General features: G+C 40.7%; 1 protein-coding gene across 1 annotated transcript; it reads right to left on the bottom strand.

Annotated features, from left to right (window-relative positions):
• Positions 1–33: 33 nt before the first annotated feature.
• rbm17 (RNA binding motif protein 17) lies at positions 34–23787 on the bottom strand. The gene is made up of 11 exons (XM_041201918.1): positions 23647–23787; positions 22154–22270; positions 20067–20233; positions 18971–19074; positions 18784–18840; positions 15621–15762; positions 13118–13269; positions 11109–11194; positions 9918–10016; positions 2560–2632; positions 34–1016 (listed from the first exon to the last, which is right to left on the bottom strand). The coding sequence occupies exons 1-11, from the start codon at positions 23767–23769 to the stop codon at positions 913–915; spliced, it is 1224 nt and encodes a 407-aa protein (XP_041057852.1). The 5' UTR covers positions 23770–23787; the 3' UTR covers positions 34–912.
• Between the last annotated feature and the right edge of the window lie 509 nt (positions 23788–24296).

Below are 24296 nucleotides of genomic sequence, written 5' to 3' on the forward strand. Positions count from 1 at the left end.
AATGTGTTCATTAGCTTGAAGAACAGCAAATTATCATAATAAAACTGTTTATCATAACCACTGTGAAAAGATGACAAAATCCAGTACTTAAAACACAACTTAATTTACAGAAATTATTACAATTTAAGGTTTTCTGTCACTACTTTGCTTTTTGTCAAGATGGTTGCACAACCAGCTGAATATGAATTCTGAACAGAAAAAGAATGACAACTAAACAAGACGTCTCAATGCCTCCAACTGAATATCCATATTTTATGAGCACACAAGTAATGTTTCCAATATAATTACTTTCTTCAGAATCAAATCACTTCACTGAAAACCGAGTAAGTGTAACATTTTACAAATTCTGTCACGTGTCGAAAATGGATGAAGAGAAGGATTGACTGAATAGGTGGGAATAATGTCACCCGTCACCAGCCCTTTCAATAAAATCCGGAGGAGCTCAAGCTGATGAAAGAATGTATTTTCTAAAAATGCATTTGTCTACCGATCAGGTTACCATCCACCAACAAGTCGGTATACTTGACAGAAAAACTCAAGTAGTTTGGAGACACGCGTTTCAAAGTAAATTCTGTTGGAAAATACTATAAAGCAGCTCTAGTATCGGAAACATCCTCCCAAACAAAGGGAAACAAGCATATTAGGAAAGTGTCATACTGGCCACCTAAGCATTAATTCACGGTGACTTTGATGTTAAATCCAAACCAACTGTGCACCCCTCAGAAGAAAGAATATCTGATCTCGCGGATATGAAAGAAGGAGAAATATAATTACTGGCTACAGTTTAAAGATGGTTATGTCATTTCAGAATTAATTATAATTCGTCCTTCCCTTTCTTTGCAACTTCACACTTGGGGTACTGTTTACACCACATGCAGACAGCCGATGGATGCAATACTTTCACTTGTGTTTTTAGAAAAGGTCACCGAGGTCCAGTTGACGGAATTTATCCAGATTGTAGAAACAGGCCTTCACCACTCTGCCACCAAAGTATCTTGTATTCAGGTCAACAACAGCTGAAATAAGAGGAACATGATTCATTATTTCCAAGACCTAACTCCTTGCTTTATTAAAAAAAATCAGCAGCATAACAGTTGGTAGAAGGTGATATATACAGAATAATTATAGTCAGGAGTTAATCACAGCTATGACTTTGGTTCAAAGGGATCCAAAACAGGAGTATGTACACACTGTTGATAAATTTGTGCTAGATTTAAAAAGAACTGTTTCTGATATATTTTTAAAAATCATTAATTTTTGGAAATTGACACAAATGCTAGTTTTAAAAATACTAAACTGTAATCAATCCTAGATGCCAAATGTACAAGAAAATCCAAAAATGAATTAAGACTAAAGCCACACTTTACGAAATACAGGACATTGAGGACCTTGAGTTCAACAACTTCAAATCATAACCTCTGCTCTCATTTTTTTGTGTTTGATTTTGGATGGCAGATATTAGTAATGATTGTATTTTCCCATTAACACCGCTTTGAAACATATCTTCTGTTTCTTGTCCCATTACGGCCCTCCTTTTGTCTTGCACCATCATCTCTGTTGTCATGTAATCTCTCCTGCCTTCCACCCTATCACCAACCTCCCCTTTTGCTCTTTTTCTCCCTTTTCCTGCCTCTGTGACTGCTTAAAACCCATTACCTCTCCTAACGTTTTTCCAGTTCTGATGCAAGGTCACGTGAAACGTTAACTCTGCTTCCTCCTCCCCAGCTGCTGCCAGGCTGCTGAGTATTTCCAGCAATTTGTTTTTATCTTAATTAAGGAGCTTATGTGCCATGTTATGTAGATACAAACCTACCCCATTTTTTTAAAAAAAAATCCATGAATAAACATTTCACTAAAACCCTTGCACTTCAATCAGCAAATAACATTGCCTTTGTTTAGTTAATTGCTGTGTTGTTAAAGGTGAGGAATGGAACACCATCCCTGAGGCCACCTCCTGTCAGGTATAGCAGACACGTTTCAGAGTAAAAATCTTACTTCACCAATGTCTCAAAGTCCAAATTCTGAGGGTGACCCCTGCTCTAAGTTTACTGTATTAAAATCATACTAATGAAATTAGCCACCTCATGCTAATTTTTTATCATTTAACTTTTCTTTAATTTTTCTGAAATTATCTCCCTTCCTACTCTTGAGGTACTAACCTTCTGTTGTGGTAATGCTTCACCTGGTGTCACACACCCTCCAATATCTCACCCAATTCACCGCTGTTTGTGTTCACAGTGCATATGTTGATAGGCTAGTCAACCAAGCAGCTTCATAGCCAATTCAAATCGTGTTCTCGCATGATTCCCGCAGAGGCAAACTTCATCCAAAAGTTACCAGACAGAGATCTGCAGTTGGGATGATCCTTCCTTCCTGACCCACAGTCACTAAGTGCCGCTGTAACACTTTTACTAAATATCCTGGCTGAGATCAACTGAGCATCAATCAGGTGTCAAACCTGCAAATTCCTGGTCTATCTGGTTTATGTACTCACTGGGAAAATTCAGAGGAATACGGTTATTTTCTCATTAAAAAAAAAAGTGACTGAAATACTGTTACCTTTAATTGCAGACTCTACCCGCTCAAATTCCACAAATATCCTGACTGCCTCATCATCAGGTGCCCCAGGAATCTGAAAAATTAAACAGAAGTATTAATTAGGCAAAATACCAAAACTTTATATAGCCTTTGAGGGGGCCCATAAGATGTACAGGAGTCAAAAAGTATGTGGAGGAAAATGGCACCAATTCTCTGGATATTTTGAATCAGGTGTATATCTCTAGGAAGCGCTGAAACCAGGGTCACAAGCTTCCAACACAAACAATGGGATCATATCATTGAAACATCTTTATATTTTAGACCATTTACACTCATTCCACCAACTCGTATTAAGGCCCATGCACAACAGACTCCCAGGACTGCGAGACAGCTTTTAAGAGAAGGGGCAAGATTTAACAGTCCAAAAAACTACAGGTTTATAAGTTGCATCTCTGCATTTTTTTCCACCCTATCCCTCGAGGTAGGGCCTTGGGCCATTGGTCCCATGACTATCATATTTTGCATCACTTGTTGGGAGTATCAATAATGGGTTTCTTCACCCTGCAAAAGAAGAATTCTGCAATTTTGACATTTTTTCAAGAGGAGGAACAATGGAAGGATGTCAAGCAGCTAGCGTTTCGACACACAAGTACTGCGCCTATCCCCCATGCCAATCCCCCATTATCCTCATATCCACAAACAGCAGCAAAGACATGCTCACCTGAATTTGTCCAAAAAAACTCTGAACAGGCTCCAATCCAAGGGAAACACAGGAGAACTGTGCCGCCTACCTCAAATCTAAACAGCCCCAAACTACAGCACAAACACAGTAGCACTGGTAGCTGTGGCTATCACCTCAGCTTTTACCTTTTTAAGTCTCAGGCTCTCTACAAATATGCTACACTCTGGGGTACTAAATAGGGCAACCTGTCTCTTTGGGAATTGGTTAAAAATGAATCGGGCTTCCCTGATGAGTTGGTGGCTAAATATATTATGTAGTCTGGTACTAAACCACACTCACCAGGATTAGCCCAGGTTCAGTCCTGAGTTAGTTAACCCTGACCAATTCAGTGATGAATACTTAGGTGGGGAAAGAGGAAATGAAAGAAATAAAAAGAAGCAGTCCGTGTTCCTGAATGCTGTCTTTTATTGAGAAGTGCACGTAAATGACACTGGACAATCTGGACTGACCTCCATTATAATAGCCTAGCCCCTCTCTCCCCTCACTCAAGGTCAAACAATGTACCAGTATTTAATATCCAAGATGGTACAGTGTTGTGAGCGTCTGATCACTCACTGATTTAAAGAGAAAAAAGCAAAGAAAAGCAAGGATCAAGCAGGTGTTAAAGTACAAACAAAGGAGTGTCTGAAGCAATTCTGTAAGAGCTATAGAAAATTCACACTGTTTGCTCTGGCTTGTTACACATGTACCAAAGATAAGGCAGCGTATGAATAATTTGGTTGTAATTAGACCTTCTAGCTGACTAGCACTCTCCTGGGAACGGGGGCGGGGAGATTCTGATTCAGCCTAAATGACCTTTGGTTGACCAGTGTGCTGAGATCGACGCAGGTCAGCTGAATTCTACGCTTGCATTCGGGAAGCTATAAATTGAGGCTGTTCCTAGAAAGATGCAACTCTGGATTGGAAGGCTTTGTCACAACTCCTTCAAAAGAAGCCTCCCCCCAGGAAATTACAAACAGGAAAAGGCTGGGAGCAAGGCCAAGTATTTGAAGTGTTTACATAATGATGAAAATTGAAACCACAGCAGGAATTACTTTCCTGGAGTTCAGCATAACAACGCATTACAGAAAGTTCATCTACTTCTGTCCAAAACAAAATCCTGCTTGTTCACATTTTTTAACTCACACTGTGTGCTGGTAAAGACTAAAATGTTATACCTCTCAAGCTATCCAGTTAATAATTCTTCCATATATAGTGCTAACCAAAAAGCACAAATATTTCACACTGACGGCTCAATTATTTACCAAACTGGAGCCCTCTCAAATGTCACTACTGGGATTTTTAATGTATCTCTGCAATTCAGCTCATGTAAATCGATGTGAGAGGAAGGTGTTTTCCACCTGGCATTTGGAACACACACAAGAAACTGCAATTCGTCAAAGGCACAAAAGGAAGGCTTGCTCTATCTATGGAAATGTTAAACGCTATCTAACAGAGTTAAAGGTTATTGCTCCATTTTTAGCTGAGATATTAAACTGAGGCCCTGTCTGCCCCCTCGGGTGGATGTAAACAATCCCATAATACTGAAAATTTACAACCAATTCAAAAATATGTAAAATTTGGATTCTTAAAGGAATAGCTATATCATTCTACACACTGCTGAGGAGTAACTCTGCCAGTCTATGTACATTTATGTAGTACCTTTCACAACCTCAGAGCATCCCGAAGCACTTTAAAGCCAATGACACTTTTTGAAGTGTAGAGATTATTGTTATGTGGGAATCATGGCTGGCAATTTGCACTTAGCGAGCTCCCACAAACAGCAATGAAATACATGACCACGTCATCCATTTTGGGTGTTGTTTGAGAGATAAGTATTGGCCAGGACACTTGTTGAATTCTTCTTTGAATAGTACCATGGGATCTTTCACACCCACCGGAGAAATCAGACAGAGCTCATGTTTATTTAACATCTCATTCAAAAGCTAAACCTTTAACTCCGGCATTCTACACACTCGCAGTTTTGTAGAAAGTGAACTTTAAAGTAATTTTCAGCAATCATGTGATGGTGCACCAACATAATGCTGCAGAAATGGATGGAGCACAACTTGTTTTAGACCAAATGGCGAGTTCCTAATCTCAGCCCCAGGCCAAAAGCAAAAAAAAGGTAGGAAAACTGCAGAAATTATTTATAGGTTTCACCTTAATCCAATTTATTTAAGAAACAGCTGAAAACCTGTAGAAGTAACTGTGATATCAGCTGCCGAAATAGGCACTGAAACCATGTATATGTTTACATCACAGGAACTAATATACCAGGTTTAAAATGCCCTCATAGCATTGCACCCTAGTCTCCTTCACCTTAGTTTAGAGAATGTCATAGCTGATTATGATTCCCCACATTCTTAGCTCATCTGCATTACAGAACTAGCAGTGAAAAGAGTTAATCACCTATTCATGTGGAGGGACAACAGTATTGATAAAAGTGCTGCTTTCTATCTCTTCCTCTTTCCCCTGTTTACTATGTAAATATTGATTAAGGATGAACCTACTCCGCATTGTTGACAATTTGATTTGTTTCCAAAGAGAAAATAAGTCTTTAAAACTCTCAGGCGAAATGTTGTTTGGAATGAGTTGGTTCATGTTTAACGTTAGTTGTTAGTCTAATGTTCACTACACCTTTATTGAATATTACTTTTCACTGGAGTTAAATTTTACTGCAGTGGTTCTCAAATGGAGGTCTGTGGACCCCTGGCAGCCCGTAGAGACTGGCGGGGGCGGGGTCTGTGAAATAATTAAGTGGCAGCCAGAGGTGTCAGTGGAGTACAGCAGCCACATGCGCAGTGCAGGGTGGGCTGTCCATCTCATCTTCAAGGGGAGTAGGAGCGCTAAGAACAACAAGTAGGTTATCAGACAAAGCCGCAGTTCTAAAGCCTGGTGCTGTGCTCCAAATGAGCTCAACTTTGTTCAAGGAGAAGAAAGTTTATTATTAAATATTTAAGTACTGGACTTTGTGGAACAAGAAGCAGGCACTCCCATCTCTCTGATAACTAAGTAAATATCTATTTTCTTGAAAGCATTATTAAAACATGCAACACTTTCATATTACGAGTATTATAAACTATCATTTAGATAAGGGGGGTAGTAATGTCCAAGAATATTTGAAAAAGGGTCCTTCAACCAAATAGTTTGAGAATCACTGCTATAGTGATTCAGTGTGACATTATAATCATTGCTGCCTGCGAAAGAATACTGTAAATAGAGAATATCCAAAGGTTATAAAAGTAATGTATTTATATTAAATTGCTGAGCACACAACTAACAGGATCGTGAATGATGCATGTGTTTAAAGAGGAGAAAATGTGCCAAACATGGACTTTCAGAAAGTCTTTGACAAGGTACCAAGCATTGGAGATTAGAGAGTGTGGAATTAGCAGGAGGGTTACAACTGGATAAAAGGGAAGAACAGAGAGCAAGAGCTCATGGTAGCTTTTCAAAAATATTCTGAAGTGGTAGCTACAGGGTTCAGTTCTGGGGCCTATGTTCCCTCTAACCTGTGCGCAGCTATCGTGAAGATAATGCAAAAAAAATTAAAAGGCACAGTGCATTGAAATAAACAGGCTACACATAACAAATAAAATTTAGAAGAATCACTGGAGCTGCATTTGTTCACTGTTTGCATCAATGACTTGGATAGAGGGCGGGAGGGATCTTGCAAGAGATATTAAAATAGGAGGAACGATAAATAATTCCGAAGAACAAAGGAATCTTCAAGGGAAGTGTGATAAGAACAAAAAGTTGCAGGTGAAATTCAATGTTAGTAATTGGGAGATGGTAAACATTGCTCAAAAAATCAACAATACTTTGAATGGTGGTGGGGGGGAAGGCTGGGTGATGTGAAAGTAGGGAGGGATTTGGGGATCAGATTTACAAAATATTAAAAGCAGCGCCTCAAGTGGATAAAAGCATAAGGAAAGTTAATGCTACATGCTTTTTTTTTTAAACAGCAAGAGGCGTAGGTTACAGAATTGTTACAGTGCAGAAGGAGGCCATTCAGCCCATCTTGTCTGTGCCAGCTCTCCAAACGAACAACTCATTGAGTGACATTCTCCCACCTTATCCCTGTAACCCTCCAAATTCTTCCTCTTCAGACAACAGTCCAATTCCATTTTGAGTGCTTCGATTGAACCTGCCTCCACCACACACTCAGGCAGTGCATTCTAGATCCTAACCACTCACTGCGTGAAAAAGTTTTTTCTCATGTTGTATTATAAAAGTCAGTATATTAAAAGTGAATCTATATAAAACCTTTGTTGTGGTCCTGCATGCAGTTTTGGGTTCCACACTATAGAAAGCACTATTGAAGCTGAGGAGTAGGCTCAGTGCAGAATCACTAGGATACTGCATGGTTTGAGGAAATACAAACATGAAGGACGATTTGAAAAATTGGAGCTGTTTTCATGTGGGACCAACATGTGGGATTTGAACCACTGCTTGTGTGAAAGATAAACATCAACCGGTTGGGCCAAATGGCTTGTTTCAGTGCTGTCATTTATGCAATTCCCATGTCTTTCAGAAATGTCCCAGTGATACACCCATGATAAATTACTTTGATACAGTCATTTGTGTAGGCAAGTCAGTGGTGTGAGTACAAGGTGTCAAAGAAAGGACTGAGAAACGTTATTTTAAAACTTTCTTTGAAATAGGAACATAGCTTTTTTTTTTCCTTTATTATCACACCAGCGATCAGTATTGTGGTATAATATGCTGTTGGAGTAACGTGTTGTTAAATTGCCTGAGCCACTAATAGGTTCAGCATCACAATGATTACAGGCCATTTAGGACCGAGATGAGGAGAAATTTCTTCACTCAGAGGGTGGTGAATCTGTCGAATTCTCTAGCCCAGAGGGCTGTGGTGACTCAATCATTAAGTATGTTCAAGACGGAAATTGACAGATTTCTGGATAGTAAAGACATCAAAGGATAAGGGGATAGTGCAGGGAAATGGCACTGAGGTAGATGATCAGCCATGATCTAGTTGAATGGTGAAGCAGGCCCGAGGGGCTGAACGGCCTATACCTGTTCCTATTTCCTATGTTCCTAACCCAACTGGTTCACTAATGTCCTTTAGCGAAAGAAGCCTGCCGTCCTTACCCAGTCTGGCCTATACTTAGAACCATAGAAAAGTTACAGCACAAAAAGAAGCCATTCGGCCCATCATGGCTGCGACGGACAAAAAAAAAAGAGAAAAAAAACTAGCCGCTCATTTTTAATCCCACTTTCCAGCACCTGGTCCGTAGTCTTGCAGGTTATGGCGCTTCAGGTATGGATCCAGCTACCTTTTAAATGAGTTGGGCATTTCAGCCTCAACCACCAACTTAGGCAGTGAATTCCATACGCTCACTACCATCTGGGTGAAAAGGTTTTTCCTCATGTCCCCTCTAGTCCTCCTACCAATCACCTTAAACCTATGCTCTCTGGTAATTAACCCCTCAGCTAGGAGAAACAGGTCTTTCCTGTCTATCCTATCTAGACCCCTCAATCACGCCACCCCTCAGCCTCCTCTGTACTAAGGAAAACAACACCAACCTATCCAATCTTTCCTCATAGCTGCAATTTTCAAACCCTGACAACATTATTGTAAATCTCCTCTGTACTTCCTCCAGAGCAATTATGTCCTGCCTGTAATGTGACCAGAACTGTCCACAAAATTCCAATTGTGGCCTAACCAGCATTTTATACAGTTCCATCATTACATCCCTGCTTTTGTATTCAATAGCTCATCCAATAAAGAAAAGCATTCCATATGCTTTCTTTACCACCTTATCCACCTGCACTGACATGTTCAGGGGCCTGTGGACATGCACTCCAAGGTGTCTCACTTCCTCAACCTCTCTCAATATCCTCCCATCTTTTGAGTATTCCCTTGCTTTGTTTGCCCTCCCCAAATGCATTACCTCACACTTTTCCGGATTGAATTCCATTTACCACTTTCCCGCCCACTCAACCAAACCATTGATATCATTCTGAAGACAACAGCAGTCCTCTTCACTATCAACTACACAGCCAATTTTGTGTCATCTGCAAATTTCTCGATCAAGCTCCCACATTTAAGTCCAAATCATTAATATATACAACAAACAGCAAGAGACCCAACCCTCAGCCCTGTGGAACACCACTGGAAACCGCTTTCCATTCACAAAAATTTCTATTGGCCATTACCATTTGTTTCCTGTCACTGAGCCAATTTTGGATCCAACCTGCCACCTTCCCCTGTATCCCATGAGATCTCACTTTTTTGACCATGTGGGACCTTGTCAAACGCCTGCTAAAATCCATGTAGACAACATCCACTGCACTACCCTCATTGATCCGCCTTGTCACTTACTCAAAAAATTCTATTAAGTTACTAAGTCACGATCTTCCCCTAACAAAACCATGTGACTATCCCTATACTTGAATCTAGACCCATAACAATTGGTTGACTTTTAACTGTTCCTAGAAATGGCCTTAATAAGCCACCCAGTTGTCACCAGCATCTTCTCAAAGGCAAATAAGGATGGATAATAAATGCTGTAATTGCCAGCAATGCCCACATCCCAAGAATGAAAGAAGAATTGCCTCATAGGCAGATCAGATAAGAAGTGTACTGCCCTCCTGTTTAATAATCTAAGACACGCTTTAGCAAAGTTCCTACCTCGAATATGACACATTTGGACACTTTTCCATACTTTTCACACTCCTCCTTGGTTTCACCTTCCAGGTCATCATCGACTTCTCCAGCCCCGACCATGTTCTAAGAATAAATCAACCAAACACAGACTAATGAATATGAAATGGTGGACAGACAATACAAATTATGATCAAGCTTGACTTACGTCATACATTTTCCTAAAATATATAGTTAAAGTAGCTTCTAAATTCAATTTTCTCTTAATTGGATTAATATATCAAACTAATCAAGTCATAAGCAATCACCTGCAACACTATCATTTAGAATGCGCTTTTCTTTGCAAAATATGCAAATACTTGAAAAAAGTCTAAGTATGTTCTTGGATACCAAAAGCCTTCACTGTTCTGCTCGAATCAAATTCTTTCCCGCAGGCTTTACAAAACTCAGGTTCCCATTTATTAGCAAATTTGCACCACATATTTCTATTTTAACCATAATGTCAGGCAGAATTTCTGTTCCTATGCCCTAAAACCTAAATATACTTAAAATAGATGATCCTACATAGGAATTCTAACTGTGGAAAATAATTCAACAAATAATGAAATCAACAAATAGATCAGAGCAGGATTAAATAAAGAAGATAAGGAATTTGCAGTTAAACATTTACAAATAATATCTGTGATGAACAAACTATTGTATTTATATTGCCTGCATATTTTGTAATTGACAATGGCGACCATCCAATAAGTTCCATAGAAAAATGTATCATTCTATTTAAATATAAATGAACCAAGTGACCGGAAATTAACTACTTATCTAGAAGGTAAATTTGAATACAATCAATAATCAGAGATTATAGAGCAGTGGTCATCCTAATATCTGATGCACGAATCTCAGACTTGCACAGGATTTTAACCATCTACAAACTGGAACAGCAACTGGTACACCAGCACAAGCAAGTTTCAGCCAGTTAGTTGATTGTGTAAAGGCTATAGTGATAGATTTTAACAGCAGCGTGACTTACACAATGGTCTTTTTAGCAACTGAAAAGCTATATGCAAGGTAGGATTTTCATGCGAATACCTGAAGCCTGAACCACAGCCGTATGCATATAGAGTTCAGTGACAAAAATATATCTCTATCTTTTATAATGGACTTATTAATTTCCGAATCCAATTTTTAAAGTGCAAACAGATTAATATTTTTGTTCCTTACCCGCAATAAGACCACTTTTGTGGGATTTTTCAAGATCTCTGTCAGTGGGTTTGCTTCTGATTTCTTGGTAGTGGCAGGCATTTCCACTGTTAGTAAACCAAAGAGTCAATATAAATTCACACACCATCATTTTACAAAGTTTTATTGAAGTACACTCTAACCTATGAAGCTAAGTTGTAAAAGTTACAGTATCCCAAAGGCACACTGCATAGTTTATGCACTAGCATAGAATAACAGAACAAGAGTTTAAGTCCCAAACTCCAACCGTGGCCAGGATCTCTGTGCAAGGTGTTAAGGAGTGCAAAAGTCATGAGGGGTCCAGACAGAGGAGATAGGGAGAAACTGTTCCCATTGATGGAAATATCAAGAACAAGAGGGCACAGATTTAAGGTAACTAGCAAAAGAAGCAATGGCGACATGAGGAAAAACTTTTCACACAGCGATTGGTTAGGATCTTGAATGGACTTGCTGAGACTGGTGTGGAGGCCAGTTCAATCAAGGTTTTCAAGAGGGAATTGGATTATTATGTGAAAAGAATGTGCAGGGCTATGGGGTGAAAGCAGAGGGAGTGGAACTAGGTGAATTGCTCCTTCAGAGAGGCAGCAGAGACAACAGGCCAAATGGCCTCCTGTGCTGTAACCATTCTGTGATGTGAGTCCCAAGAGAGACAAGACTCAGAAAGCAAGTCTTATAAGTCACTCGGCTGTTGAATTATAGGGCGAGGTCAGGAATGCTTGGTATTTTATCATGGGAGTTTTATTCTGGTTGAACAAGCAGTGTGTGCTTTAAAAGGATCTGAGAGGGGCAGGGAGAAACAGAAACAAATCTATAATAAATTCAAAATACTGCAGATGCTGGAAATCTGAAACAAAAAATGCTGGAAAAACTCAACAGGTCTGACAGCATCTGTGGAGAGAAAGACAGAGTTAACGTTGAGTCCAAATTAACCTTCTTCAAGGCAGAACCTATAATGTTGGGAGTACATGAGGGGAAGAGATATTATTTTCTTTTTGAAAAGCACATTGAATGTTTTCAACATCTTCAATGAAGCCATAAAAAGGGTCAATTTAAAGTCAAAACAGTAGCAGTGGCAGGACATCAGTGACTATTTTATTCATCTCAGTATATTGGAAACTAAATTCCACTGACATCTGCATTGGTAGGAGCTCTGTATTCAAAGTGTTTAGAAGAGATAGAAAATACACCAAAATAGTAGACTTAATTTTAGGTGAACAAAACTCACTATATTTACTGCTAAAAATGGGAGGCAAATTGTTCAACCTTTTCCTCTCCTTTATCCCAAGTGAGTTTAACTTTTTATAACAAGGTGTCTTCCACTTATTTTAAGTTATGTGTTCTTGTCTCAAGCACATCAAAATATAGCACTGGAGATTCTTATTGACAACAGCAGCTTCAGGAGGCAGCTTGATTTGAAAAGGCTAACGATCTAATCTTAATGTACTCGTCATCAGAAAGATCCAGGTAATCAGAATAATTAAAGTATGGGCATTAAAGGCAAAAAAGAATTTAGAAGTTTAAAAACAGGGAACATATTCACGAAGAAATTTTATGGTAATCCATAAAGTGATTTTCAGTGAAAAAAAACAGTTATAATGTCCCTTTAATACAGATACTATACAGTGTCTGTACAACATCTTTCTCCAATATGAGTTTACTAAGCATTGCTCCTGATACTTTTAAATCATTGCTGGCACCCACTGATTTAGCCTTTCTGTTCTCCTGTGAAGTTTGCATATGGAAGATGGAGCATTCAAATGCTAATTATGAACTGACCCAAATTTATATCACTTAGCTAACAGCCACAGCCTTGACAGGAAGTAGTTTTAAATTAACACAGTAGATCTGATCACAAATCATAAAAGCTGTATGGAGTCCATTATTCTGTTAATAATTCTCATTCAATATTTTTAATTGCAGGTATAGTAGCTTTGATAAAATCACTAATGTTTGAAACCAGTTCAGTACTATAGCCTCATGTGCGCAGGTACCTTTTTCTGCACTATCACCGACAATAATCTTTCCTCCTCGTTTGCTTGTCTTCTCCACTGACAGTGCTGTGCTCAACCCTTGTTCGTGTTTCCCTAGGCCTTGCCCCTCGCGGAAGCCATATTTCTGCATAATTTTGTGCGCCACTGTGCCACTGTCAAAAAAAAGGAGGATGCTTGTAAGTTAAAAACCAGTCGGGGGTATGCAATTTTTCCAGCTTATAGCCCCTTTATCTGAAGGTTCATTCTACGCTGATAAAAGCACTCAAATTGCATTCTCTGCTGCACCCACAGTCTTATTTCCTTATCCCACACTAGCAATCTTCGTAACCTCTGAGTAAGACTGCCAATTCTGTGGTAAATTGCAAGTTGTTCTGTGTTATGGGCTCTTGCCAATGGGAGCTGGGTTTAGAATATTCCAACTCAGCTTTCGGAGAAGAGATTTCACCTATTCAGGCTAGGAATCATGCCGATATCTCCAAGATGTTCAGTCTATCCAATTTCGTACATCTTTAGCCATGCCTTCAGCAGTCAAGGTCCTAAGCTCTGGAATTTCCTCCCTAAACCCTCTGTCTTTATATCTGCTTCCTCCTGCAAGACACTCCTGAAATCCTAGTTCTTTTACCAAGTTTTTGGCCATCTACCCCAATATCTCCCTATGTGGCTCTATGTAAAATTTTATTTGATAACACTTCTGTGAAATCCCTTGTAGTGACATGTTACTATATTAAAAGTGCTGCATAAATACAAGTTGTTGTTATTTCCCAAATCTGTTTCTGCATTATACATTTTTCAGGAAGGTTCCAAGATCCACATTTTGAAGAACATTGCAATATACCATCAGGTGTAGCCCAACCTGGTGTAGAGTTAAATTCATGAGTCTGCAAAGTAGTGTCATGAGGCAAGCAAACAGCCACACAGAACTGTTGCCACACTAATTCTAAGCCAGCCCACCATGTGCAGAGTGTGCACAATTGTATCAAAACGTCAGTCTCCATTAGTGAACTGGCCCCTCAGGGAGAATGGGAAAAATATAAATCTAGGTAGGAGTAGTAGTTACCACAAGACAGGCTGCATTCGAATAAAGACTGTGAAATTAAACTTTGCAACAAGTTAATCCCAATAAAACCAGAAAAATGTACAGGTGCTAATATAATAAAGCTGAAGCCTAAATGTGGATTCCATGCCTGCCCTGTACTCCCTAGCACTGGTTACAGTACTGTTTTGGTTTGAAGCATATTTGAGATTAACACTGCCACCTAATGGTTGAGAGCAACAACAAAACAAGCCATTGCTTGGAATGGGGAAGACCATTTGCATCACCTAGCACACTCACATTAAATTTCATATTAATATAGTTGTCCAATCAGTAACTTGTTTTTAACCGCCCCCCGAAGTTTTAAAAAAGTTCATTACACAATTAACTGTATCCCTCTTTCTGTGTCATCAGCAAATTTTAATACTGTGGCTTCTAAACCCAAATTCACATCACTTATATTGACAGCAATTTTCCTAACACCTTTTCAGTGTTGTCAATCAACTTTTTCTAGGTCCTGGGAATATAGCTAAAGCTGCAAAGTATTGTGGTGCTGGGCACGCAACCTCTTCAGGTGGCCATGTAGCACATATATCAAATTATTTTTAATCCATTTGATTTTTTCAAGATTTTCCTTTCCAGCCATGTAAAAAGAAGTTCCAGTTGCCAATACATTAAAACCACAACTAAGAACCACCAAGCGGCATAATCAGCCACTTTACTGTCCTTTCAGCTCTACGAACATTGACGGCAATTTTAACCAAACTGGAAACCCACAGGGTCGGGTGAAATAAGATTGGACCCCAGTGACTATTACTCAACGACTTCAATGGAGGGCAGAATTGGGTGGCGTGGAAAACCAACACTGGAAAATTGCACCAATCCTACCAGCTTCCCAACCTTGACCTTTGACCCAGTGACAATGAAGGAATGACAATATTGTTCCAAGTCAGGGTGGTGTGCAACTGGGAGGGGAACTTACAGGTGGATGTGTCCTCATGCGCCTACTGCCCTTGGTGCAAGTTGCAGGGTTGGAAGATGCTATCGAAGAAGCCTTGGTGAGCTGCTGCATTGCATCTTGCTTTTGGTACACACTGCTGCCATTGTGCACTGGTAGTGGAGGGACTGAATGTTTAAAATGGTGGAAGGCGTGCCAATCAAGCGCGTTGCTTTGTGCTGGGTGATGTCGTGCTTCGAGTGTTGCTGGAGTGGCGCCTCACCCAGGCAAGTGGGGATCTTTCCATCACACTCCTGGCTTGTGCCTTGTAGATGGTGGACAGGCTTCGGGGAGTCAGGGAGTGAATTATTTTTAAAACAAATTTAGATTGAACTTCATGAATTTTAGAGAAAGTATATATACTGTGGGCAATGCACTTCAGAATTCTTCATAATATTCAATCTTATTTGTAAGAGCTTCAAATGAAAATTCATACTATATATAATTTTGATAAAGTTTCATTTTTCACTTACCCCATGTTTGCAATGAAGGAGTTGGTGGGACCAGGTGGGGATCGTGGTCTCTCCGGCTCTTCATAGATTGGAGGGGGAATCGCAGCCTTGCTCGGTGCACTGCGAGGTCTGGATTCATCCTCATACTGGAAAGGTGGAATGACTTGTATAAAAAAAGGGAAACAGCAAATTAACATTCAAGATGAGTATTTTGCACATTTTATTTTAAAAGTACAGTAAACAACTGCAGCTCGACATTTTTTCTGTTTCTTTGGGGGCTTCTTGAGTGTTGTTGCAGCCACACTCATCCAGGCAAGTGAAGGGTATCCCATCACAGCCCTGACTTGTGCCTTCTGGATGGTGGACAGGCTTTGGGGAGTCAGGAGGCGAGTTACTCGCTGCAGGGTTCCTAGCCCCTGACCTGCTCTTGTAGCCACAGTATTTATATGGCTAGTTCAGTTCAGTTTCTGGTAAATGGTAACACCCAGAATGTTGATAGTGGGGAATTCAGTGATGGTAATCCATTGAATGTCATGGGGAGATTCTCTCTTGTTGGAGATGATCACTGCCTGGCACTTATGTGGCACGAATGTCACTTACCACCTATCAGGCCAAGCACGAATATTGTCCAGGTCTTGCTGCATATGGACACAAACTGCTGACTGCTCGTATCTGAGGAGTTGCAAAAGGGGCTGAACATTGTGCAATCATCAGCGAACATCCCCACTTCTGACCTTCCGATGGAGGGAAGGTCATTACCGAAGCAGCAGAAGTTGTTGGGCCTAGGACACTGCCCTGAGGAGCTCCTGCAGTGATGTCCCGGGACTGAGATGATTCGCCTCCAACATCAACAACCATCTTCTTTTGTGCTAGGCATAACCCCAACCAGCAGAGTGTTTCCCCCCCCAATTCCCATTGACTTAAGTTTTGTCAAGGCTCCTTGATGCTACGCTTGGTCAAATGCTGCTTTGATGTCAAGGGCAGTCACTCTCACCTCCCCTCTGGAGTTCAGCTCTTTTGTTCATGCTTGGACCAAGGTTGTAATGAGATCATGAGCTGAATGGCCCAGGCGGAATCCAACCCAAGCGTCAGTGAGCAGGTTATTGCTGAGTAAGTTCCACTCGATAGCACTGACAACATCTTCCATCGCTTTGGTGATGATCGAGAGGAGGCTGATGGGGTGGTAACTGGCAGATTGAATTTGCTTTGCTTTTTGTGGACATATCATACCTGGGCAATTTTCCACACTGTCGTATAGATACCAGTGTTGTAGCTGTCCTGGGACAGCTTGGCTAGGCACTTCAGTACTATTGCCGGGATGGTGTCAGGTCCATAATCTCTACAGTATCCAATGCCTTCAACCATTTCTTGATATTACATGGAGTGAATCGAATTGGCTGAAGGCTGACATCTGTGGTGCAGAGATGGATCATTCACTTGGCACATGTGGTTGAAGATAGGTGCAAATGGTGCCTTGTCTTTGCACTGCAGTGCTGGGCTCCATCATCGAGGATGAGGATATTTGTGGACTCTCCTCCTCCTGTTAGTTGTTTAATTTGCCACTACCATTCACAACTGGATGTGATAGGACTGCAGAGTTTTGATCTGATCCTTTAGTTGAGGATTGTTGGTTATCCAGCACATGTTGTTTGCATGCAATTAGTCCTGTGTTGTAGGTTCACCAGGTTGACACCTCATTTTTAGATATGCCTAGTGCTACTCTTGGCTTGCCCTCCTGCACTCTTCATTGAACTCTTGGCTTGATGGTAATAGTAGAGTGGGGGATATGCCAGGATGAGGTTACTACGCCACAGTCTCACGAGCTACCCAATCAAATCCTTTGATTATTATCTTAAAGAGCTCACTTAGATCATCACCTAATCTTCCAGTTGCAATTCAATTGTCATTTATTATACAATTAACTGCCTCCTTAAAGCTTTGGCTACCATTTGATTAGCAAAATGAGGTACTTGAGCAGTCTCAGTGTGTTCATCGGAAGCTTTCTCTGTGAATAAACCTTTCCAAGTGTTGAACAGTTTAACTTATTGTATGTTAATTAGAAAATTATTTTCTTTCAATATCGTATAAATGGTCTTTAAAACAAAGTAACAGAAATGAGTAGGTTTGATGTCACAGTAATCTGTTTTGAAATAAAAATAAACTGGAAACGCGATAAGTCTGAAATACAAACAGGAAACGCACAGCAGGCCATCAGCATCTGCAAAGAGAAAAGTCAAGTTAATGTTTAGGATGATGATCCTTTACCAAAAACTGGAAACTGCAAGGTCAGTGAGCCCCTCAATGGAAGGATGTCCAACCTTTCAGAACTGCATAAAAATCAGTAAGTGAGGCACATATAGTTACAAAGAAATCGAAATTCCAAATACTGCAGTGCAAGTCCCCAACAAAAGATGTCCCAAGACACAAAGGAAGCAAGATCCTTGACACACACATTCTGAAACAACACATATATGTGATTGCACTGGAGGGGGGTGCAGAGGAGATTCATCAGGTTGTTGCCTGGGATGAAACATTTAAGTTATGAAGAGAGTTTGGATAGACTTGGGTTGTTTTCGTTGGAGCAGAGAAGACTGAGGGGCGACCTGATCGAGGTGTACAAGATTATGAGGAGCATGGACAGGATGGATAGGGAGCAGCTGTTCCCCTTAGTTGAAGGGTCAGTCAAGAGGGGACATAAGTTCAAGATGAGAGGCAGGAGGTTTTGGGGGGATGTGAGGAAAAACTTTTTTACTCAGAGGGTGGTGACGGTTTGGAATGCGCTGCCTGGGAGGGTGGTGGAGGCGGGTTGCGTCACATCCTTTAAAGAGTACCTGGATGAGCACTTGGCACGTGGTAACATTCAAGAATATGGGCCAAGTGCTGGTAAATAGGATTAGGTAGGTAGGTCAGGTGTTTCTCACGTGTCGGTGCAGACTCGATGGGCCGAAGGGCCTCTACTACACTGTGATTCTGTGATATAAAAATTCTGTGATCCCAAGGAAACAAAAACAAAGAGGACTCGGGCAACAGGTGCATGGAAACACCAGCACCTGGGAGTCACCGATATATTTGTAATACCTGCACTGTAGGGAGTATATCTTTGCAACATGTTTAAACCAACATCAGAGAAAAACATTTGACAATCAAAACAAATTGAGTTTACAGCATTATTCATTGTACATACGTTCTTTGTCCTTTTCAACAAGTGATGAAGGTGGGGCAATCGCTGCTCCTCCCATACCTAAAATACAACAAAATAAAGAATTTTCAACGGTGAAGACTTCTGCCTGAGCAGAAATAAATGTGATCTCGGAGTGAGAAGAAATTGAAACTAACCAACATCGCGCTGTAAAAACCGCAATGGTACCTACTTCTTTTCCGCCTTTCTTTTTCTCTTTCATCGTCATCTTCATCCGAGTCTGGATCTGGTCTTCTCGAGAACCCACTAGGTTGTTCATGTCTCTCTTTCCTACGCCTGGATGTTTTAATGTAGAAATTAGCATACTAAACAAGTACATATTATTTTATACACAAGTACAGTGCTGCTGGATCTATAGTGCCAATATTCGCGGTGAATCATAGAATTGCACAGTATCTACAGCATTAGGCACAACTGGTCTATGCCAGGATAAGCTCTTCAAACAAGCTTCCTCCCATTTAATTACCTCTCTCTACATTACACCACCCCCACCTCGACCACCATCCTCTTCCCCCGGCCCCCCAAAATATCCCACTATTCCCAACTCCATCATGCACAAGTCAATTCTCCTCTTAAATGTATCAATGGTGTCTGCTTCAACCAATCCATGCGGTCTAAACTTCCACTTTCACACAACACTGGAAATAAAGAAATCTCTTCTAACTTCTTAATTTGACGTGTTAGTGGCTACCTTTTATTAATGCCCGCTTGTTATGAACTGGTGGAAACAATTTTTCCATATCAACACTAGTGAATGCATTCATAATGATCTACTGGGTCCCCTTAATTCTCACTTCCCCACATCAAAGAGGCCCAGTAGCTCCAAGTGGTTGTGTCGCTGTCATACACTACCGCATCTTTCATACTCTTGACTCAATTTTTCTGGAAAAAAAATCTACCCAAACACTCTTGGCATGCCCACGCTGCCTTGTGCAAAAAGTCTGAAACTAAGCTGTTGTTCAGATTTCCATTTAGAGAATTCCCAGATAGCACAGAGGAAATTGCAAGGAAAAGAAGTGGGAACATAAAAGCAATGTTGAAACTTCATAACAGGCCCAGTGGACACATCATATGATGGGGCCAATGTCATTGTTTCTGAGCAGTAGAAGCAGGTAGCTTTGTTGATGTTGAGAACATTTTAAAACTATTCTGTCCAAACCCTGAAACTTAAACCTAGCTATCTGAAAAGCTAATGCAACAGGCGAGCTAGTATTCTTGCACTCTTCCTTCAAAGGCAAGAAAACAATCACGGCTTTCCAAAGACTTACTTTTCTCTTTCTTCAATTTCTTTCTGTCGTTCCAGCTCCCGCTGTCTTTGTCTGTCCTCACGCTGCCGTTTCACTACTTTCTCATAGTCATTTGGGTACATGGGATCATACTCATCGGCCAGTGGGATCAAGACCTCTCCTGTAGAGAATCCACTTGGTACAGGGTCCTTGGAAGGAGTGACAATATTTTATGTACTAAATAATAAAGCAAACAGTACCTCCTTTTACCTACATGACCTCCATCAAAAGGTTAAGTATGCTGCTTACATCCTACAAGAAGAATCATAGAACAGAATCATAGATTGGTTACACCACAGGAGGAAAGGAGGCCATTCAGCCCGGCATGTCTGTACCAGTTTTCTGCAAGAGAAACTCTCCTAGTGCCATTCCCCCAACTATTCCTCACAGCTTCAAATTTTTCTTCTTCAAATAATGATCTAATTCTCTTTTGAAAGCCATTAGTGAATCTGCCTCCACCAGACTCTCAAACAGTGCATTCCAGAACCTGACTATTCACTGCTTAAAGAAGTTTCTCCTCATGTCGCCATTGCTTCTTTTGCTAATCGCATTAAATCTGTGTCCTGATTCTCAATTCTTCCACCAATGGGAGCAGTTTCTCTCTATGTCCAAGCTCATGATTTTGAATAGCTCAGTCAGATCTCTTCTCAACATTCTCTTCTCCAAGCAGGACAGCCCTAGCCTCTCCAATCTATGTAACTAAAGTGCCTGATCCCCATAACCATTCTCATGAAATTTTTCTGCACCCACTCTAATGCCTTCACATCCTTCCTAAATTGTGGCATCTAGAACTGAAAGCAATACTCCAGTTGAAGCTGAACCAATATTTTAGACAGATTTATCACAACTTCCTTGCTTTAGTAATCTATGCACCTATTGAAAAAGCCCAAGATGCCATATACTTTATTAATCACTCTCTCAACCTGTCCTGACAGCTACAATGATTTACACACATATATCCTCAGGTTCCTCTGCTCCAGCCCCCCTTTCGAATCATACTATTTATTTTATATTGTCTCTCCCTGTTCTTCCTACTAAAATGAATTACCTCATGCTTCTCTGCATTAAATTTCATCTGCCACTTGTCTGCCCATTCCACCAATCCGTCTATCTCCTTTTGAAATTCTGCACCATCTTCCTCATGATACATAATGCTGCCATGTTACGTGTCTTCTGTAAATTTTGAAATTGTGCCCTGTACACCAAGGTCTAGGTCATTAATCAAAAATAGCCACGGGGGGAAGGTCAGCACTTGCTGAACACAATCCTGAGCTAGAGTCACAGCCTTCAGGTCAGGGCCATACAAAATGGGGTAAAAATGGAAAGGTCGCGTGAGTATTTCACTTCACCTGCCAGGATCAAAATCAAATCATATCATTCCGATATCACCCCTATGGGGCAATATCTTTATATCTTGTAGCAGTGAGATCAGATCCAAATTATTGCAACTGATTTTTCAAGAACCCATTTTTACAAACGTTCTAGTTCTAAAAAGTGAAACACCAAAATAACGCTCGAAACATTTATGATGAAAGATCCCGCCCATAGTATTAATGCTTATCCCCATCACATGCTGTATGGCCTCATCCTCTGCAGTTCTGGAACGTTCTGTATTATTTCTGATTTCCAACGTTTGTGGTTTTCTTGTTAACCTCAAAGTATCCACTACGGATGCAACCTGCAGGGTAACTTACAGGTAAACCTTAAATTGGCAAATCTGTGAAACCAATGCATGATTCTTTGCTTTTGTTTGAAATAAAACATGACTCAACCACTCTCTGTTGGTTGATCTGATCCAGGCTGCTGGTACTGATGCCTAGATTAAAGGAGCCAGCAATCACTGCGGGTTTCCATTTCCGATTGCTATCCAGTCATTTCCGCTGAATCAGTCGTAGCCTCGATATTCCTGATAGCCACCTTGGGAGAGGTCCCAGGGATGCTTAGAGCTGTGGTACTATAACTACCCCGACCACAGTTCCAGCAAGGAGTCAACAGCCTCGGGAGAGAGCAATAAAAATATATTTAAAAACAATAAGACATGAATCATTAGACTTTATAGAGATTCTTACCTTTAAACCAGATGCTATATGAGGTGGCGTGTCAATAATCTGTCTGTCATCCCCAGAGCTGCCTCGCTTTAGGTCTATGACTGGAGCTAAAACTGTGCTCTGCTTTGAACGTTGGGTCTAAAAGCAATGGCAGATATGAATTAGAATCAGTGCCACTTTCTTGAAAAACAGAGTCATCCTACTGAAAAGGTGGCAAATACCAACAGAAAATCTTTAATAAATCATCTCATCTCTGTCGAAGGGTCATGAGGACTCGAAACGTCAACTCTTTTCTTCTCCGCCGATGCTGCCAGAGTTTTTCTGCTGAGTTTTTCCAGGTAATTCTGTTTTTGTTTTTGTCTCACTACAATACACTGACAGTAACAGATGCACTATAGGATCTCACTAAGGCTCCTTTGACAACACCTTCCAACCCATGTCAGCTACCGTCTAGAAGGACAAGGGCAGCAGATAGATGGGAACACCACCAACTGCAGGTTCCCCTCCAAGCCACTCACCATCCTGACTTGGAAATATATCGCCTTTCCTTCACTGTCACTGGGTCAAAATCCTGGAACTCCCTCCCTAACAGCACTGTGGGTGCCCCTACACCACAGGGGCTGCAGCAGTTCAAGAAGGCAGCTCACCACCACCTTGTCAAGGACAACCAGGGCTGGGCAACAGATGCCGGCCCAGACAGCAAAGTCCACATCCCATAATTGGAAAAAAAAACATATCTCCTACTGATAAACACTATCACAATTGGGACCTCACAGAAGAAAAACTGGGAATAACCATAAAGTAATAAAAGTCACTTAAACTGGTTCATCAAAAAAAAAGTCCATCATTTTGCTTTTTAAAATAATTTTCCATCCTATTTACCTGCCAACAATGTTTTATAGCTTTCTTCTGCCATAAAATGGGGAGCCAATAAACACTTTCATTGATTATCTGGCCTCCAGGATCTACAATCGAGGCACTCATCACTTTTCCCTTGACCTCTGTAGAAACTGGAAGCTTCATGAGCCACAAAGGTACATGATTCAGTTCATACCACTTCACTGCAATCTCACCCATGGCGCCACATCAAGTGTTGAGTGGATATTAGGCACAAGACGAGGACAAATAGCCCAGGACAAGATTCAATGCATTTTAGTGGCCGGTGTCAAAGCTGAAATGCAGAAGCAAGTCTCTGCTCAGGCGTACAAGATGCACGACACAAATAGACTGAGGAAAACATAAAGACTGATGAAAATATCTCTCGGGGAGTAAAAATTCTGCAAAAACCCAGCAGGTCCAGAAGGCTCTGTGGAAAGCGAAACAGAGATAACATTTCAAGTCCATATGACTCTTCTTCAGAACTCTGAGTTCCAAAGAAGCTATATCGGATGCAAAACGTTAACTCTGTTTCTCTCTCCACAGATGCTGTCAGGCCCGCTGAGATTTTCCAGAATTTTCTGTTTTTATTTCAGAGTTCCAGCATCCGCAGTATTTTATTTGTATTAAAGTATTACCTTCGCTTGTGTAAGCGTCGCTTTCTTCACTTGCAGCTGAGACTGAAGGAGTTTGAAGTTTTTTGACCAGCCCTCTGTCTTTGAGTCACTAGTTTCCACACCCAAGTCGTCGTAGAGAGACATTGTGCTTTCTCTTTACAGCTGCAACAAACAGAAAATAAAATCACAATTTGATCGAGCAATGAGTTCAGTAAGTAAGCAAGCAACATTGAGATATTCATGAATAAAAGCAGAAAATGCTGGAAAAGGTCAGCAGGTCTTGCAGCAACTGTGGACAAAGAAACAGAGTTAATGTTTCGAGTTCATAATGTTAACTCTGCTTCTCTCTCCAGATGCTGCCAGGTCTGCTGAATTTTTCCAGCGTTTTCTGTTTCTGTTTTAGATTTCCAGCATCCACAGTATTTTGCTTTGATATCGAAACATTCAGGCCTTTGGCAACATTCGAAATCTTCCTGAAGAAGTCATACTGGATCGAAATGTTAACCCTGTTTTTCTCTCCACAGATGCTGCCAGACCTGCTGAGTTTTTTTCTCACATTTTCTGTTTTTATTTGAAACTCCCCAACAGGTTGGATCAGTTGCAAGTGACCAATAGTGTGAAAGAAATTATTCAGTGACTGCAGCTGGTATTTAGTCATGTGGACAAAAGCA

This window comes from Carcharodon carcharias, chromosome 13, assembly GCF_017639515.1.
Source record: "Carcharodon carcharias isolate sCarCar2 chromosome 13, sCarCar2.pri, whole genome shotgun sequence".
Classification (NCBI taxonomy): Eukaryota; Metazoa; Chordata; class Chondrichthyes; order Lamniformes; family Lamnidae; genus Carcharodon; species Carcharodon carcharias.

Bases quoted from the DNA above. Each gene is read 5' to 3' on its own strand.
- rbm17 (XM_041201918.1), bottom strand. From the start codon at position 23,769: ATGTCTCTCTACGACGACTTGGGTGTGGAAACTAGTGACTCAAAGACA. The intron at 19,075-20,066 runs GTAAGTCTTTGG...TAAAACATCCAG, and splicing joins GAAATTGAAGAAAGAGAAAA to GCGTAGGAAAGAGAGACATG. The intron at 18,841-18,970 runs GTAGGTACCATT...GTTGTATTTTAG, and splicing joins AAAAGAAAGGCGGAAAAGAA to GTATGGGAGGAGCAGCGATT.